Source organism: Hippocampus guttulatus, chromosome 1, assembly GCF_054856545.1.
Source record: "Hippocampus guttulatus isolate MCC_2025c chromosome 1, RoL_Hgut_1.0, whole genome shotgun sequence".
Classification (NCBI taxonomy): Eukaryota; Metazoa; Chordata; class Actinopteri; order Syngnathiformes; family Syngnathidae; genus Hippocampus; species Hippocampus guttulatus.
In genome coordinates this window covers 25824423-25841060 of record NC_141261.1, presented here as the reverse complement: position 1 = coordinate 25841060, position 16638 = coordinate 25824423, and the positions used below count along the sequence as shown (strand labels likewise).

General features: G+C 46.7%; 2 protein-coding genes across 4 annotated transcripts in view; both read left to right on the top strand.

Annotated features, from left to right (window-relative positions):
- Nucleotides 1–6774: 6774 nt before the first annotated feature.
- LOC147211147 (uncharacterized) lies at nucleotides 6775–11443 on the top strand. The gene is made up of 5 exons (XM_086122654.1): nucleotides 6775–6821; nucleotides 6945–7003; nucleotides 7078–7441; nucleotides 8261–8449; nucleotides 10236–11443. The coding sequence occupies exons 3-5, from the start codon at nucleotides 7328–7330 to the stop codon at nucleotides 10428–10430; spliced, it is 498 nt and encodes a 165-aa protein (XP_085978780.1). The 5' UTR covers nucleotides 6775–6821; nucleotides 6945–7003; nucleotides 7078–7327; the 3' UTR covers nucleotides 10431–11443.
- A 53-nt stretch (nucleotides 11444–11496) lies between these two features.
- Nucleotides 11497–16638, top strand: part of LOC147211146 (calcium-independent phospholipase A2-gamma-like) — an 8244-nt gene continuing 3102 nt past the window's right edge. Inside the window, exons 1-9 of one of the 3 annotated variants that reach the window (XM_086122642.1) lie at nucleotides 11705–11935; nucleotides 12068–12182; nucleotides 12299–12356; nucleotides 12584–13905; nucleotides 14009–14161; nucleotides 15863–16020; nucleotides 16142–16236; nucleotides 16322–16493; nucleotides 16569–16626. In XM_086122642.1, the coding sequence (XP_085978768.1) occupies nucleotides 12649–13905; nucleotides 14009–14161; nucleotides 15863–16020; nucleotides 16142–16236; nucleotides 16322–16493; nucleotides 16569–16626 (1893 nt within the window). In that variant the 5' untranslated portion in view covers nucleotides 11705–11935; nucleotides 12068–12182; nucleotides 12299–12356; nucleotides 12584–12648. Of the gene's footprint in view, nucleotides 12006–12067; nucleotides 12183–12298; nucleotides 12357–12583; nucleotides 13906–14008; nucleotides 14162–15862; nucleotides 16021–16141; nucleotides 16237–16321; nucleotides 16627–16638 lie in introns of all 3 variants that reach the window. The other 2 variants (XM_086122626.1, XM_086122635.1) reach the window with 2 other exon arrangements.

Sequence of the window (16638 nt, the reverse complement as noted above, 5' to 3'; positions counted from 1 at the left end):
AAAAACAAAGTGTTTGCATGCACAAAAATAAATGTTTCAGAGAGAGCTGTACACATGGTTCACAGCATACTGTACATTAGAGCCAAGCATACCTCCATCCATTTTCATTCTGATCGCAGTTGAACATGAGCCCTGACCAGCTGACTTTGAGTGAGAGATGGCCAGTCACTTGCAAGGCAAATACAGACAAAAAAACATTCACACTCACATTCAGAATTTAGAGTCTTCAGTGAACCTGAACATGAGAACATGCGAACACCATGCAGGAAGGCTGCAGACGACTTTTGAACACTTTTCAACAACCGTGAGGCAAACATGCTGCCACAGAGGTCAGCAATTCTGTCAAGGTAATTATATATATATACAGTATCTACTGTATATATATTATATTACAATTACAAGATTTCTCGCTATTACAAGATTTCTCTCTTTCCAGATGTTGGAAAATTAGTATGTTTTAAATGCAACAACCCAAGTGACTCTCCATGGAATGAAATGTCGGAAGACAGTATTCGCTGACTATATAATGAGGAAATGGAAATTACATGAGGCACAAAAAGAGAACATATCTTCACATTTCCAATTACGGTAGTACGAGTATTGAACAAACCACATCACAATTCAGATTATCAAGCCAAGTCAGCTTTTATTGTCAAATATGCTCTCTGTGTAACATATAGCACAGATGATTATCTCTACCTTATGTCAATACTGGACTGGTATTTTACTTTTTCCAACCTAAAAACATGAGGTCAAAAAAATGTAAACAGAATGATAAAATCAGTCATGTTTGAGCTCTTGGTTAAGATTGTGGCTTCCTATCAGGGTGAACAAACATTCTGCTCAGTGCATTATAGTGAAGAATAGAATGGAATGGCCTCTACATTACAGAGAGCAAGCAACCAACATTTTGACCTCATGTCAGTGTTAATTTCAGTTTCCAACAAACTAAGATGCCATCACACAGCTAAAGTGTGAGCACTAAAACTTCAAACGGGCAATTCATGGAGGTGGGTGTTTCAAACAGTTGTATTCATGCATCCATTATCTGATCCGCTTATCCTCATGAGGGTTGCAGGCGTGCTGGGGCCTATTCCAGCAGTAGGTTGGGTACACCCTGAACTGGTTGCCAGCCAATCACAGGGCACATGAAGACAACGAACCATTTGTGCTCATAATCACACCGAGGGACAATCTACAATGCATGTTTTTGGAATGCATTTAGAAATACAGCCAGAGTACCCGGAGAAAACCCATGACCTCTGCACTGTGAAGTGCACGTGGTCACCAGTCTACCGCGGTGCCACCCTGTTGTATTCCAAGGTTTTTTAATTGGTTAAATAAAGCAATAAGTCATACATCAGTTTCAGTGATTGTAGTCATCCATGTATGTATATTAATTATGTGTAAATAAGTAGTAAACATCCATTCATTTTAATCTCACAAGGGTCACGGGGGGTGCTGGAGCCTATCCCAGTTGTCTTCAGGCAGTAGTAGGTGGGATACACACTGAATTAGTTGACAGCCAATAGACAAACAACTATTCACGCTCACACCTAGGGACAATCCATTAACCTTCTATGCATGTTTTGGGAATGTGGGTGTCACGTTTCGGGCAAGCCGAGTAAAGTTGGGATCCCAGAAGTGTAGACACCAGACAAGGTCTCCGTAGCAAAAAGGGTTTAATATACAAAAATCGCACTGCCAAAGAAGTAACAAAGTGCTGGTCAAAACAAGGACCAGAGGGCACAAAAACGAATAAAAAGCGCTTGCACAAAAGGCAAGGGAGGAAAATAAGAACCGCGAAGGCAAACAAAAAACAATGTAGCAAATACACGCAAGCGAAAGCCAAATCACAAAATAAAAACCATACTTACAAAATACTTGGTACCGAGAGTTCAAAAGCGAAACACGACGAGGTCTATAGCAAAAGCAGTCTATGAGCAAGGAAGCAGCAAGGCAAAGGCAATACTCTGACAACAGGTGCACAGCAGAGGGGTCCTTAAATACAGAGTGTACTAATCATAGATTGGCAGCAGGTGTGCACAGAAGTCCGCTCATGCCACCTGCTGGCTAGACCGAAAACAGAAACCGTGACAGTACCCCCCCCCCCCTCAACGGACGCCTGCTGGCGGACCACCCGGCTTCGATGGGTGCGCAGCGTGGAAAAGGGACAGGTCCAAGATCCAGGAGCGGGGGACCCACTGTCGATCCTCCGGGCCATAGCCCTCCCAGTCGACCAGGAACCCCTTACCCCTGCGCCGAGTGTCCAAAATTTCCCGCACCGTGTACACCGGGTCACCATCGATAATCCGTGGAGGAGGAGGCGAGGTGGGAGGCGGAGCCAAGGGACTGGTGGCCACCGGCTTAAGCAGGGAAACGTGGAAGACTGGGTGGACCTTCATGGTGGGCGGCAGCCGGAGCTTGACGGAGACGGGGCTGACGATCGATTCCACCACGAACGGTCCCGTGAAGCAGGGCCCCAACTTGCTCGAGGTGCCGGCCAGACGCAGATCCGTCGTCGACAGCCACACCCGATAGGCTGGCGCCGGGCGACGACGATCCTCGATCATCCGGTTCCTGGAGGCGGTGCGAGACAACGCGGCCCTGGTCTCCTTCCACATGCGATGAGCCCGCCTCAGATGAAGCTGCACCGACGGGACCTCCACCTGCCCTTCTTGTGACGGAAAAAGCGGCGGCTGATAGCCATAGGCAGACATAAAAGGAGACTGACCTATTCCACCCAGGGCAGGTGAATAGACCATGACGAGGGACGATGGAGACACGCGCAACGCAGAGCCACCTCCAGGTCCTGGTTCATGCGCTCTGTCTGTCCGTTGGACGGCGGGTGGTAACCTGACGATAGACTTGCCGTGGCTCCCAGGGCCTGACAGAACCGCTTCCACACCCTGGAGATGAATTGGGGACCACGGTCCGACACAATGTCCACTGGAATCCCATGGAGCCGGAAGACATTGCGAACGAGAAGGTCAGCGGTCTCCAGGGCAGACGGTAACTTGGACAAAGGAACAAAATGAGCAGATTTAGAGAAGCGGTCCACAATGGTAAGAATAACGGACTTTCCCCGGGAAGGAGGGAGGCCAGTGACAAAGTCCATGGAGATGTGGGACCAGGGTCGAGGTGGAACGGGAAGGGGGTGGAGCAACCCTGCCGGAGGCTGGTGAGAGGCCTTACTACAGGAGTAGGTGGAGCAGGCCTTGACGAAATCTAGAACGTCCTTCCGCAGCTCCGGTCACCAAAACCGCTGAGAGACGAGATGCCTGGTCCGATTCATCCCAGGATGGCAAGCCACCTTTGACGAGTGCCCCCACTGCAACACCTCCGAGCGCAGAGGTGGGGGTACAAAGAGTTTCCCAGCAGGACAGCCAGCCGGGACTTGGGTTCTGTCTTGGGCCTCTTGGATCTTACGCTCGATTTCCTACCTAAGCGCCCCCAAGATGCAGTGGTCCGGAAGAATGCTCCCTGGTTCGCTGCTCCTCTCATATGTGATAAGGCATCTGGTCTTATGTTCTTGGAACCTGGACAATAGATGAGTGTAAAGTTGTAGCGCGTAAGTAGTAGCGCCCACCGGGCTTGACGTGAGTTCAGTCTCTTGGCAGAGCGAATGTATGCAAGGTTCTTGTGGTTGGTGTACACGGTGAAGGGCTCCTTAGTCCCCTCGAGCCAGTGCCTCCATTCTTGTAGAGCTGGAACGACTGCCAGCAGTTCACGATTTCCCACATCATAGTTGGTTTCCGCGGGACTGAGACGCCGAGAGAAGAAGGCGCAAGGGTGGAGTCTCTGGTCGACTGGGGAACGCTGTGACAATACCGCCCCCACTCCAGTCTCTGAAGCGTCCACCTCTACCACAAAAGGATCTTCGGGGTTAGGATGTTGCAAAACAGGGGAGTTAGTGAAAGCCTTCTTTAATTCGGAAAACGCATTGTCGGCATCCGAGTCCCACCTAAAGGGGACCTTGACTGATGTCAACCGGGTTAACGGAAGGGCTCTCTGGCTATAGTTTTTGATGAATCGTCGGTAGAAGTTGGCGAAACCCAAGAAACATTGTAGCTGTTTCCTAGTGGTGGGTGTAGGCCACTCCACCACTGCCTTAGTCTTGGCGGAATCAGCTCTCAGCTGACCCTTCTCAATGACAAAACCAAGAAACATAACTGACTCCACATGAAACTCGCATTTCTCTGCTTTAACGAAGAGTCGATTCTCCAAGAGACGCTGCAAGACGAGCCTGACGTGGTGTTGGTGCTCTTGAAGCGTACGAGAAAAAAAAATCAATATGTCGTCCAGGTAAACAAAGCAAAACACGTTCAATAAATCTCTCAAGACGTCATTAAGAAGACTCTGAAAAACGGCGGGTGCGTTGGTCAACCCAAAAGGCATGACTAAATACTCAAAATGTCCCAGTGGGGTCTTGAATGCAGTTTTCCATTCATCCCCCTCCCGTATGCGGACTAAATGGTAGGCACTACGTAGATCAAGTTTAGTGAAGGTGGTTGCAGATTGGAGAGTGGCAAACGCGGAATCTAATAGCGGAAGTGGATATTTATTCTTGATGGTGATCTCTAAGTCCTCGATAGTCTACACACGGACGTAGTGACTTGTCCTTTTCTATGAAAAAGAACCCGGCCCCCAAAGGAGATCTAGATGGTCTAATAAGGCCAGCAGAGAGTGAGCTGTCGATGTACTCCCTCAATGCTTCTTGTTCCTTGTGGGAAACTTGATACAAGCGAGAACTCAGAAGAGGGGTGTTAGCGAGCAAGTCGATGGCACAATCGTACGGCCGGTGTGGCGGCAAGGACTGAGCGCGGTCCTTACTAAACACTTGTCGCAAATCATGGTAGATGCTCGGGACTTTATCTAAACAAATAGACTCAGGCGGGTCATTACGAGGAAGCCCTCTACCCCCCGCAGCAGACTGCAAACAGTGAGCATAGCAAAATGGACTCCAATTCTCAATCGCGGGGCGTTCCCATGAGATGACTGGATTATGTGTCTTTAGCCAGGGTAACCCCAGGATTAATGGTACGGATCGGGACCGCATCAGATAAAACCTCTTATATTTGACGTGATTGCCCGATAACCTCAACATTAAAGGGCCTGTGATCTGTTTCACTTCCGCCAGGAGTCGCCCATCAAGATCGTGAACCCTTTTGACCTCATTTAACTCCTCTACCGGACAACCCAGTTAGTTAGCTATTTCAGTGTCAATGAAGCAATCGTCCGCCCCCGAATACACCAATGCCCGAACCGGAATAGCCAGTGATAGACCATAAAGAGTACCGTCCAGCTCGAGTCTCCTGGGAAGTCCTGCCCTGGATTCCTCGGGACCCAAACGTCCTCCTACCAGCTGCATAGGCTCCCCTTCTGCGACGACTGCCCCAGTTCCGGAGTGATGCTCTGATCCGGACGACCGTGATGACTCATCCGAAGCAGACTGGCCTTCAGCATGTCGGGGCTGGAAACGAACAGGACCCCCTTCGCTTCCGCATTCCCGCTGTCTTTCCCGCATACGATGGTCCAGTACGATGGCCAGGTGGATGAGTTCCTCCAAGGTAGTGCTGTCATTGCGGGTTGCCAGTTCATCTTTCAAGGAAGAATTTAAACCGCGACGAAACAATCCACGAAGGGCGCGGTCCACGTAACTACTTCGGGCAGCCAAAATACGAAAGGAAATAGAGTATTTGGCCACTGATTGCTTTCCTTGCCGATAATCTAATAACCGACCTTCGGCCTCTCTTCCCATAACTGGATGGTGGAAGACCCGTCGAAACTCTGCCACGAAATCAGGGAAGGAAGACCGAAGCCCGGGTTTAGCATTGCTCACTTCCAACGCCCATGACGCCGCCTGACCAGTCAACAGACTCATTATGAATGCCACCTTGGTTTTATCCTTTGCATAGCTGTATGGTTGTTGGTCGAACACCAACGAGCATTGGTGAAGAAATTGTCCACCGAGCCCAGGTTCACCACCATAACGTGGTGGGTGTGGAATATTTGGTTCCCGCTCCCCGGTCAGGGGGAATGGTGTTCCTGTGGTAGCGTTTTGCTCCACTCGTGAACCCAAATTCTCGAGCCGATGAGCCAGCAGGGAGATCATTCCCCTGCGTTCCGCGAGATCTTGTTCCTGCTGACCCACTAATTGTCCTTGGCTGGTCAAGGCGGTCATAATCTTTTGGGGGCTACGAGATCCATGTTGGTCGGAGTATTCTGTCACGTTTCGGGGAAGCCGAATAAAGTTGGGATCCCAGAAGTGTAGACACCAGACAAGGTCTCCGTAGCAAAAAGGGTTTAATATACAAAAATCGCGTTGCCAAAGAAGTAACATAAAGTGCTGGTCAAAACAAGGACCAGAGGGCACAAAAACGAATAACAAAAAGCACTTGCACAAAAGGCAAGGGAGGAAAATAAGAACCGCGAAGGCAAACAAAAAACAATGCAGCAAATACACGCAAGCGAAAGCCAAATCACAAAATAAAAACCATACTTACAAAATACTAGGTACCGAGAGTTTAAAAGCGAAACACGACGAGGTCTATAGCAAAAGCAGTCTATGAGCAAGGAAGCAGCAAGGCAAAAAGGCAATACTCCGACAACCGGGGCATAGCAGAGGGGTCCTTAAATACAGAGTGTACTAATCATAGATTGGCAGCAGGTGTGCACAGAAGTCCGCTCATGCCACCTGCTGGTTAGACCGAAAACAGAAACCGTGACAGTGGGAGGAGAAAGTCCAGGAGAAAATCCACACAGGCATCGAGAGAACACGCAAAAGCGGACGTGCTAACCAGTCGCCCACCGTGCCGCGAGTAGTAAACATATCTTTCTTTTCATAACAAACATTTTTTGCACTTACTGTACCTCATACATTTAAAATGCAAATTTTTACTTCAATGAATTACTTTATTTATTATTTATCTTCCACCATGTAGCATCTGGAAAAGGAGACTGACTGTATGCTGCAATGTGCCCACTCAAACAACCATTCTTGGTAGCCAATCTAAATACAGGTATAAAGGTTGGTCGTAGATATTTGGTCAGAAATACTACCGCCGTCTGCCACAGGGACTGCCAACGGTCATGACTGCAGCAAGATGGCGCCCGCTTTGACGTATGGAAGCAGAGGGCGGGCACAGACACCGCGGAATCCAATGACGGCCGTCCGTGAGTGACACACTCACACAGCGTTTGGGGTTTTGAGCACGCCCCCTCGAGCGGTTGCCGTTACCAAACGCCGGAAGAACTCGTGTGTGTTTTTATTTTATGGCGTGAACTTTTGTGATCAGCCTTGCGACGTTTGCCTTTCGAGTACAAAATGTTTCCCAGCGTGAGACTACATCATCTCGCGTCGGCTTTAACCAGACTACCCGCGCGTATCGTGTCACGCGCCCTCGTCTGCAGAGAGCAACTTCCAAAGGTCCCTGTCAAGGTGAGTTCCTATTAACACGGTACACTTGTCACCGATGATTTTTGCTGTTACGATGTGTTGTTAAGTTTTTAAAAGGAATGCATGCACATGTTTACAGTGGTTAGCTCACATCAAGTCAAGCAGGCTCTGTTATGCGTCAAATAGGGTGTAAAATGAGCCGAACTGTGACCTAAATGTGCTAATTTTCAATATCACATAATCGTTTTTTGTTATTAGCTGGAGAGCTACCCTGAGATGCCATGTTATTAGTCAGCACGGCAATGTTCATCTTTTACAAGCGTTTATTGCTGTTTTAACTCAGCAAGCACCTGGAGCGATGAGCACACGAAAATCACAAAACGCTCATCACCTTGAAAACGCTCGATCAAGGATCCTCCTGGCTGGCTCAACTTTTAGCAGCAGATTGTCCTCGCGGACTGAAGCCTCTGGGCAAAGTGGACCCTACAGTTATATTTGGCTGTAGTTTTATATGTCAGTGCTGTCACTAATACTGCACGCGGACGACCACCTGCTCCTGGATTTTTCATACCGGTGCAAAGACTGAACACGCCTAGTGCTTGTCACTCAGGCAGAAGTCATGGCACATCATTCATGGCTAACCATCTGGAAAGCATCACTCTGCAAACACACCCGGCATGCTTCAGATGACAGAGTGTTTTGAAATAGAATATGTCCTGGAATCCCACATTCTGAGCAAGTGCAGTCTTCAATTTGGAGGGTGTACATCACAGTACGTGCTGTCTCGGATTCCAGGTTGCTGTTTTCATGAACGTGACCTGAACCTTTATTTAAGCAAGCGTTTGTTGTTCTCTGCCGCAGGTGCTGTACGATGGCCTTTGTCCCATATGTGTGACAGAAATCCGATTCCTTCAGTTTTTGCAGAAGAACCAGCCTGAAAAAGTGGAGTTTGTAGATATCTCCCTTCCTGGCTATGACGGAGCCAAATGCAAAGGAGTCAGCTTTGAGGCGGCCATGGAGGAAATGCATGTGATTGATGAGAGGCACCAGGTCACTTAATATTCCTGTTCACCTATTTCCCAGCAGTACTATTGCACTAATTCAATGACAGGACAGTAATTCCCCATGTAGTTGTGCTTCACCATTCACAGAGTCGCCTGTTCACTTTTTTTTTGTTGTCCGATGGAATTGATCCTGTTTGCTCAAAAACACACCCGATGACCTTTTTTTTGCTCTTTCTGGAATGGTCTAAGACACCAGCAAAGCCCAATAGGTGTCAGAGAACTATGATACAATACAATAGATCTTAATTTATTTTGCACTTTCAGAACAGCTGCAGCTGTAACAAAGCTCTTTACAAAACAGTTAAGATATAATAACGAAATAATATAACACAACACATAAAGTTTGATTGATGGATTGATAACATCAAACACGGACAGTCATGCAATCTTCACCATTTTTCCTGCATACGCTTTGTTGTTTGAAGTGGTTCTAGATGTAAGAGGAGAGAATCAAAGTGTCCTTTCACCAGTGGATTTCTCCTGTCCTATCTAAATCCGTTTCAATTCAAAGCGGCAACTCTCAGTTCCAAGTATGCATCCGTGCCGACGCTCCTCTTCTCATCCTCGGCTCCGAAAGCCATCTGTGACGGGGCTGTAAAAAATACTTTCCATTACAGGCGCAAAAACACAAGCACCCCAGGGGCTATCCAGCGGTGATAGTCAAATAGCGCCGACGTTCCTCCCAATGAAAGTCAGTGCTGGTACACGTATGCGGCCGAGAAGGTGCAACTACCAAGCACAGATTCTTCTCCTTTTACGAATGTCGTGGCCAAAAAATGCTGAAAACGGTCCACATCAGGTCCACACAAAGTAACAACAAACACCATGTGACAAAACGAAAAACATAAACATTTATTTTATTTTTGTCTCATGAAATCCTGAAGCAAGTATCTTAAAAAAAAAATTCTGTTTCGCCTCGTGAGGTTTAAAAAAATAAAACTCAAACTCACGATGTGTTTTGCAGCCAATTTGTGTGGTCGTTTGGGCTGCTGTCATGTGTTGGCGCAGACGTGTGGGGAAGTGTCTGCGCCAGTGTGTGAGCCATCGTGGCTGTCTGATGTGCAAAATAAAACAGCTGGCAGTTTCCTTGCCTGTGGAAATATTATGACGGCAAGGATGGTGCGGTGTAAACGGAACGTTTTTTCGCAAGCATAATTATCCGCAGTGTCGCACATGCTTCAAAAAACAAAAAAACAGGTGCTCGCCTCTTTCGATTACCCGATTTGAAAAAGGCTGTACCATACCAAGTTGTCGCAAGATCAATTCGGACATATGTTTCATGAATGATATGGAAAACAGATGAAAAGGTGTTACTTTTACCAAGTTGTAACGCCTGCAGACGCTGAGCTGTTTTTGAAATACTGAATGTTGCAGCATCAACAGGGACTGTATAATTGGATTTTTCCGACATCTTAGCACGTGTGATGTTACTGGCTAGAAAGCACTCAGCTTTAATTTTTAAACATGGCTGTGTTTATCGTTCTATCTGATAAGTTGAGTGAAAAAGTGCAGTCCACGTTTACATGGAAGTAATGTGTAGGAAGTGGCCAAGCCAAGATTTGTTTACATTCTGGCTGTAGTCTGCACTTTAGTTGGTGTGATTTCCCACTGATTGGCAGCTATGTATGTACTTACAGTATGTACCCCTGTTATTTGTGGAAGTTGCAGAGGGTCAAATTGTTTGTGTCCCAAACGATGTCATATGCAGCGAATGTCTGACACACCATCATTGATTGAGCTTTCTTTTTCTAATTGCTCATTGTTCTCTGCAGGTTCACCGCGGGGTCCCAGCATTCGCAGTCATGTATGGCGCCGTAGGCCTGGGTTGGTTGGGCCGCTTCATGATGTGGCCGCCAGTAAGACCGTTCATGGACAATTTCTATGCCATTTTTGCCCGGAACCGCCTAAAGTGGACCGGACGTGGAGACGAGTGCACTACGGGACGCTGTCAAAAGAAAACGCGATGAACTATGAGGGAGAACCTCAGCATGGACCTAAGGAGAGAAAACACTCAGGTGCTGAAGCAAAGTATCCAGGATCAAATTAGAAGCATGCACTCCGTTTCACCAGCTACTTGGCTTCAGGACAGTATTGTCGTCCACTCCCCATCTATGCTAAGGCCTGAAAATGGCAATGAAAAGGCCTTGGACACAGCAGCCCAATAGAACGAGTTATCAAGTAATCACACTCTATGGAGCAGGAAGAGGAAATGATCTGCGATCATTCCAACCCAGTGTCTCCCATGTCCAGACACTAATGCGGCATATAGCAACAATGATTGGTAATCTTCACTGGATGGAAAATGTCTCTCTCAAACTGCCAGTTATCTTTTTTTGCTTGATTGCTTGACAAGACGATTTAAAAAAATAAAGTCCGGCCTCCCTGTGTGGAGTTTGCATGTTCTCCCCGGGCCTGCGTGGGTTTTCTCCGGGTACTCCGGTTTCCTCCCACATTCCAAAAACATGCATGGCCGGCTGATTGAACTCTCTAAAATTGTCCCTAGGTGTGAATGTGAGCGTGGATGGTTGTTTGTATCTGTGTGCCTTGCGATTGGCTGGCAACCGATTCAGGGTGTCCCCCGCCTACTGCCCGAAGACAGCTGGGATAGGCTCCAGCACCCCCGCGACCCTAGTGAGGATGAAGCGGTTCGGAAAATGGATGGATGGAAGTCGTATTGGAAATTATTTATGGTGTCAAATGTTTTTATGGGTTTAGCAGAATATTGGAATCATTAAAAAGATAAGAGAATAAGACATTTTTTAGCTGCCCACAAGTTGTCATTTCAGGTTACAATCTAGATTGTGTGTAGATAGTCGACTGGTAATTGTGACAATTAAAAAAAAAAAAGAAAAATCTGACATCATGTGCTGCAATCAGCATGTTTTTTCTTTTCTTTTTTTTTGGAAGGTGCAGTTATTAGTCAATGCGTGCTGGATGTAAAAATAAACAGCAACGTTGTACGTCAACAACGGCAGACGGGTATTTGTGACTACATATAAATATACACCCATGTTTGTGTATGTGTGCGCGCGCGCGTGCGTGTACATAATCTCTGGAGGACAAAAGTGTTTACAAAATGTACACCATGTTCATTTTCGAGGGCTGTGTGTGTGCTGTGTTTTGACGCAAGTCGGAGCTCACATTAACTCACTGAGTGTGTTTCCAGCAGTCATGCAGCAATGGCACCAAGCACGTGACATGACCTTACTGTAAGCCTGTTTACTTTGACTCAACACTGGTCACGACAAGACATACAGAGCCCCTGCAACATAACTCCCCCAACCCTCTCCATGCGCAGTCCATCCAATCAAATTCATCCTTGGACAGGAAGGCGTTACTCTTAAGTATCCAAACAAGTGGAATAGCGCTGCGGACACTCTTACAAATGGGATTGTCATTCAAAATAATCATTACAATAACTTACTGGTTGACACGGACATATAAGAGCAGAAGAAGCTGATTTTTTTTTCAGGTAAATATGAGCAGATGTTGTTCAAGGTTGGAGCAGATATTAGCTACGTTGTGTCTTGACCTTCTCCGAGGTAAGTCACCACTAACAACTGCATAATGTAATTGTGCTCTTTTTGTTTGTTTGTTTTTCTAGTGGGCTCTTGGATTCAGCTAAGAACGTGTGAAAAGAAACAAGGCCACCCAAGGGCATGCTCCCGTGCTAAGATAATTACTTTGAGGTTTCATGTTGCATTCCGATATGATCCTGAGTGAGTTTATGGAAGAGCATGGCTAGAATGTATTTATTGTTGAAAAGAAAATTCATTCAGCATGTAATCAACATGCCCTATTCTCTTCCCATGGATTCTCTGTGTGTTTAAAACAGAGAAGGAAAACGGTGTCTCCAAACATTTTTGCCACATTGAGCACGTTATTTTTGAAAGGTAAGTGAAATTGTAACTTACCATTTGCACCGCTAGATGGAGCAACTACATTGTGCATGAATTGTATAACCCTTTGTGTGCGCGTGTGTGTGTGTGTGGAGGGGGGGGGGAGAGTTCAAAATACCCACATTGTTTTTGAGTATGACCCTTGCAATTGTATTTAATTGTGGTCACACCGTTTTGGTTACTCCATATAAACCTGACAAATGTGGTCTTGTTTTTCTCAGAACCAGCTTTAATCTGCTCCCATGCATACAGAAGTCAAATTTGGACTGATCATCTGAGGTCAACAATGGGCCGTTTCCCCGTGGACAGTAATTGGAGCTCAAAGTCGAAACTAAAACACTTCATGATTGTCCTGAGAAGGTCTCCGGCCTGTCAGCCGATCCACCTTGACCGATATTCATCAATACCTGCTCCTCAAATCTCCACATTTGCATGTCAAGCTATTTTTACAAATGTAAAACGATACAGAGACATTTGTGTCTTTCATCTCCTCGAACACGATTTTTTTAACAAAGTGAAAGGTCGCCAAGTTGTGAGATGGCACTTGCCCTCAACCTGCGTTGTAGCACAAACCAACTGTTTGGAAATGAGTTCTCACGGAGCTTACCCGGGTCAGTCTTTAAATCAATTGTGCCAACACGTTAAGATTTATTTCCCAAATAAGGACCTTGTATCTCGGGCTGGAAGTGTTACAGCATATTTCAGCCGAACACAGCGGCGCTGTCAAAGTCAACTGGCATCTCCACAGAGACCTTTATCTGAGTCTAACGACGCAACAGCACAATCGCACAGAGACAAACAAAAGGACTTGGGTCTCGCAACCCAGGAAAACGCTGGACTGCAACTCTTCCACATTAGTTCTTTGGCAACAAGATTTGGCGAAAGCTACAATTACGTTGCCACTCACATTAACTCAGTCTTCTCACAGGCTTTTGCCAAATTGCAAGTTCCAGAGAAAGAGGAAATGACAAAAGGATCGAGGAGGAGAAAAACACAAAGCCATCCTGTCATGTATTACGAGGACATTGAAATGTCTCACTTAAAATCAAGCGCCGACCAGGCAGCTGCCCAACTAAACCACAGTAAGAGCTGGGAGGAGGGCTATCGTCAATTCGCAAGACACATCAACAGTTACTTTGGTGCCAAGGCTGCTGATGACGCCCACCGTCAGCGTCAACCCGAATCTTCACCACAATCGACCTCGCGCATCCAAGGTGGCACGACGCAACACGAGCAAGACCCCATCAGCCCCGAGAGCGGACTTTTTCACTGCAGCCACAACTCCACCGACTTTAGGGAGACCCAATGGCAGATGTCAAGTCACATGAATCACCATTTGCACAAAACCAGCAGGAATCTCAAGGAGGAGACTGACTGGCCCGCTGCAGACAGACCGGAAGCAATCCCATTCACGGACTGCTTTCGTCACCCCACAAGAGCCATTCCTGACCTGCTGGGGGCTTACCTGAACCGGGGTCCCAAGCCGCAGGACAGAGTGCCAAAACCTGAAATGGCACCCCCAGAAGCAGCCTTCAGTCAAAAGGTGAGGAACAAAATGGGATGTCTCATCAGAAAAGCTGAAATAGTCTCCCAATATTCATTGATTGGAAATGCTCCAAATAGTTTTTTGTGTTGCACGCCGTCAGCTATTCTTAAGTCACAAGCAAGCTGAGGAAGCGCTCTGTGGGTTGATGGAGAACCTGAGACAGGCTTCGTCTGCAGAGGGGGTGACCACCTGCGTGGAGATGCTGAATGAACACCTGCGACGTCACCCTTCACGTAAAGCTTTGATGTGGCAGGTTCGTGTCAAAGAAAACCCATCTTTCATAGAATGTTATCACGACGCTGGACAGCTTGGTTTTCTCTCGGTGCATAAACTTGCCGTTAGTCACGACATGTGTCACAGCATACACTTCCACCTGCTGGTCTGCAGTTGTAAATCCGTAAGCCAGAAGTGTGCAGCGCCGGGCGGAATGGAACATCTCCCTTCAATCCTTCTGTTTGAGGAGAGGCTATTATACACAAAATACATTTGAGCTTAGAAAGTATTTATTGATTTACCTACTCACAATTGTTTTTTATCACCTCGACTATTTTATAGTTAAATATATCAAATATATAGTATGTGAGTATGTGTCTGTTTAGCTCTATTCCATGGAGATTGTTTGCGGGAAGGGCGGCACGGTGAACGACTGGTTAGCACATCCAGCCGACTCGCAGTGCAGAGGTTGAGGGGATCGACCTTGTGTGGAGGTCACATGGGATTGTGAGTGTGGATGGTTGTTTTTCTATGTGTACCATGTGATTGGCTGGCGACCAGTTCAGGGTGCAACCTGCCTCCTGCTCGAAGATGTCTCAGACAGGCTCCAGCGCACCTGCAACCTTTGTGAGGATAAGCGGCTTGAATAATGGCTGGATGGATGGAATACAACTGTTTCAAACAGCCACCTCCGTGGTTGTTTGTGGTAATGGTTTCACTGATAACTCTAAGCCGAGCTAGCTCATTGCTAGTGCAGCGGTTGTAACAAAGTTATAACATTTATAAAATTAGACAATTTACCACAAGCTAAATTTGACTTGAATGCATCAGTACAAGTTCTTGCATGGACCCGCACTTGTATCTCGCAAGATCTGTCACGCAGAAAAAGCAGCTAGGGAGCATTGCTCAGAAAGTGACGGGTGTTTCGCTCATGATTGGTCAATGCCAAGGAACCAATCGTAGGACATGCCACACTATACAGCATGATGAACAAAAATACTGACATGTCAGATGTTTTGTATCATGGTCATGAAGCATTCCAGTCCATTTGTTGAGTATGTCACCCAACACGGGCCATGCTACGTCAAGACAACTCAAAATGGGTCATGACACAGTACGTTTTGTCTGCGGCACATCCATTGTGTCAGGTTATTATTGTGTAGTGTGATTTCGCACATCATCTCAAGTGAATGAAAGGACCTGCTTTGAATGGCCATGATTGAAGTCAGCTCTGACCACTCCCACAGCAACACGGCCCTCCCATTCACAGATCCGCCGGCCTGTGCTCACCTGCGGCATCACCAACATCAGCTCAAATCTATCTCCGCGCGGAGGTGTGCCAGGTGGCACGCCAGAGTTACGTTGGTGACAAAAATAGAGCCCAAATTCTCATTGTGCTGGGTTTTGCAGTGCATTTAACAATACTGGATTACGTCAAAATATGTGAACACGTAGTTGAAAACATGAAGTCTTTCATACTTCACATAATCTTATTTTAATTCATTGTTTTGTTGAAAATATGAAGGAAAACGGCCAAAAGCTTCATGGACATTCAAGCAACACCTTGAAAATATATATATTAAGAAATGTATTTTGAAAAATGAAATATATTCAGGGCATGTATTTTGTACATATTTTGTCCAAAATGTGTGGTCCTATTCATTTCCTCAAAGCTCGACTGCTATATATATATATATTGTGTTTGTACTCAAATCTCTGTTAAATCGCTGATATCTTCCAGGAGAAAACAGCTGTGACATTGCTGAGACAGCGGCGATTCTATAGAGACAACCAAGCTCTCCAGACGGCCATCAGAGAAGCGCTGGCTCTCATCGGATATGTGGACCCTGTCAAAGGCCATGGTATCAAGGTGCTCTCCATTGATGGTGGAGGTACAAGGTCAGGCCATGTAAATGAGTGCTGGAGGGAAGCCCCAGATGAAATCACAGTGGGCACAGAGCGGGCCGGTCGGCTTTCTCTCATGTCATGCCACACGCACTTTTGTTGTATGGCCTTCCAGAGGTGTGGTGCCTCTGCAGGTGTTGAAGCTGCTGGAAGCGCAGACAGGAAAAAAGATTCATCAGCTGTTTGACTACATTTGTGGCGTCAGCACAGGTGACCAAGCCATGAACCGCAGGTGCTTTGACACTAATTTGGCTGTAAATTATAATCCCAAATGTCACATTTTAATTGGCTACAGGGGCTGTGTTAGCTTTCATGCTCGGCTTGGCCCATTTTTCCTTGGACGAGTGTGCTGACATGTATCGGCGTTTTGGCTCTGAAGTTTTCCGGCAAAATCGTTTGGTTGGCACCGTAAAAATGGGTTGGAGTCACTCGTACTATAACACAGAGACATGGGAGACCATCCTCAGGTACACGCAAGGGACTCTGGCAAACTGTGTCGATGTGAAGTGTAGCGTGAAGCGTCATGCTTTCCTTGTATTCAGAGAGAAGCTTGGTGATGGAGTGCTCATCAAAACAGCCAGACATGAGTCAAGTCCCAAGGTAGGAACACAG

Coding starts and splice junctions, on each gene's coding strand:
- LOC147211147 (XM_086122654.1), top strand. CDS start 7,328: ATGTTTCCCAGCGTGAGACTACATCATCTCGCGTCGGCTTTAACCAGA. Junction 7,442..8,260: donor TTCCAAAGGTCCCTGTCAAG/GTGAGTTCCTAT, acceptor TCTCTGCCGCAG/GTGCTGTACGATGGCCTTTG. Junction 8,450..10,235: donor TGATTGATGAGAGGCACCAG/GTCACTTAATAT, acceptor TGTTCTCTGCAG/GTTCACCGCGGGGTCCCAGC.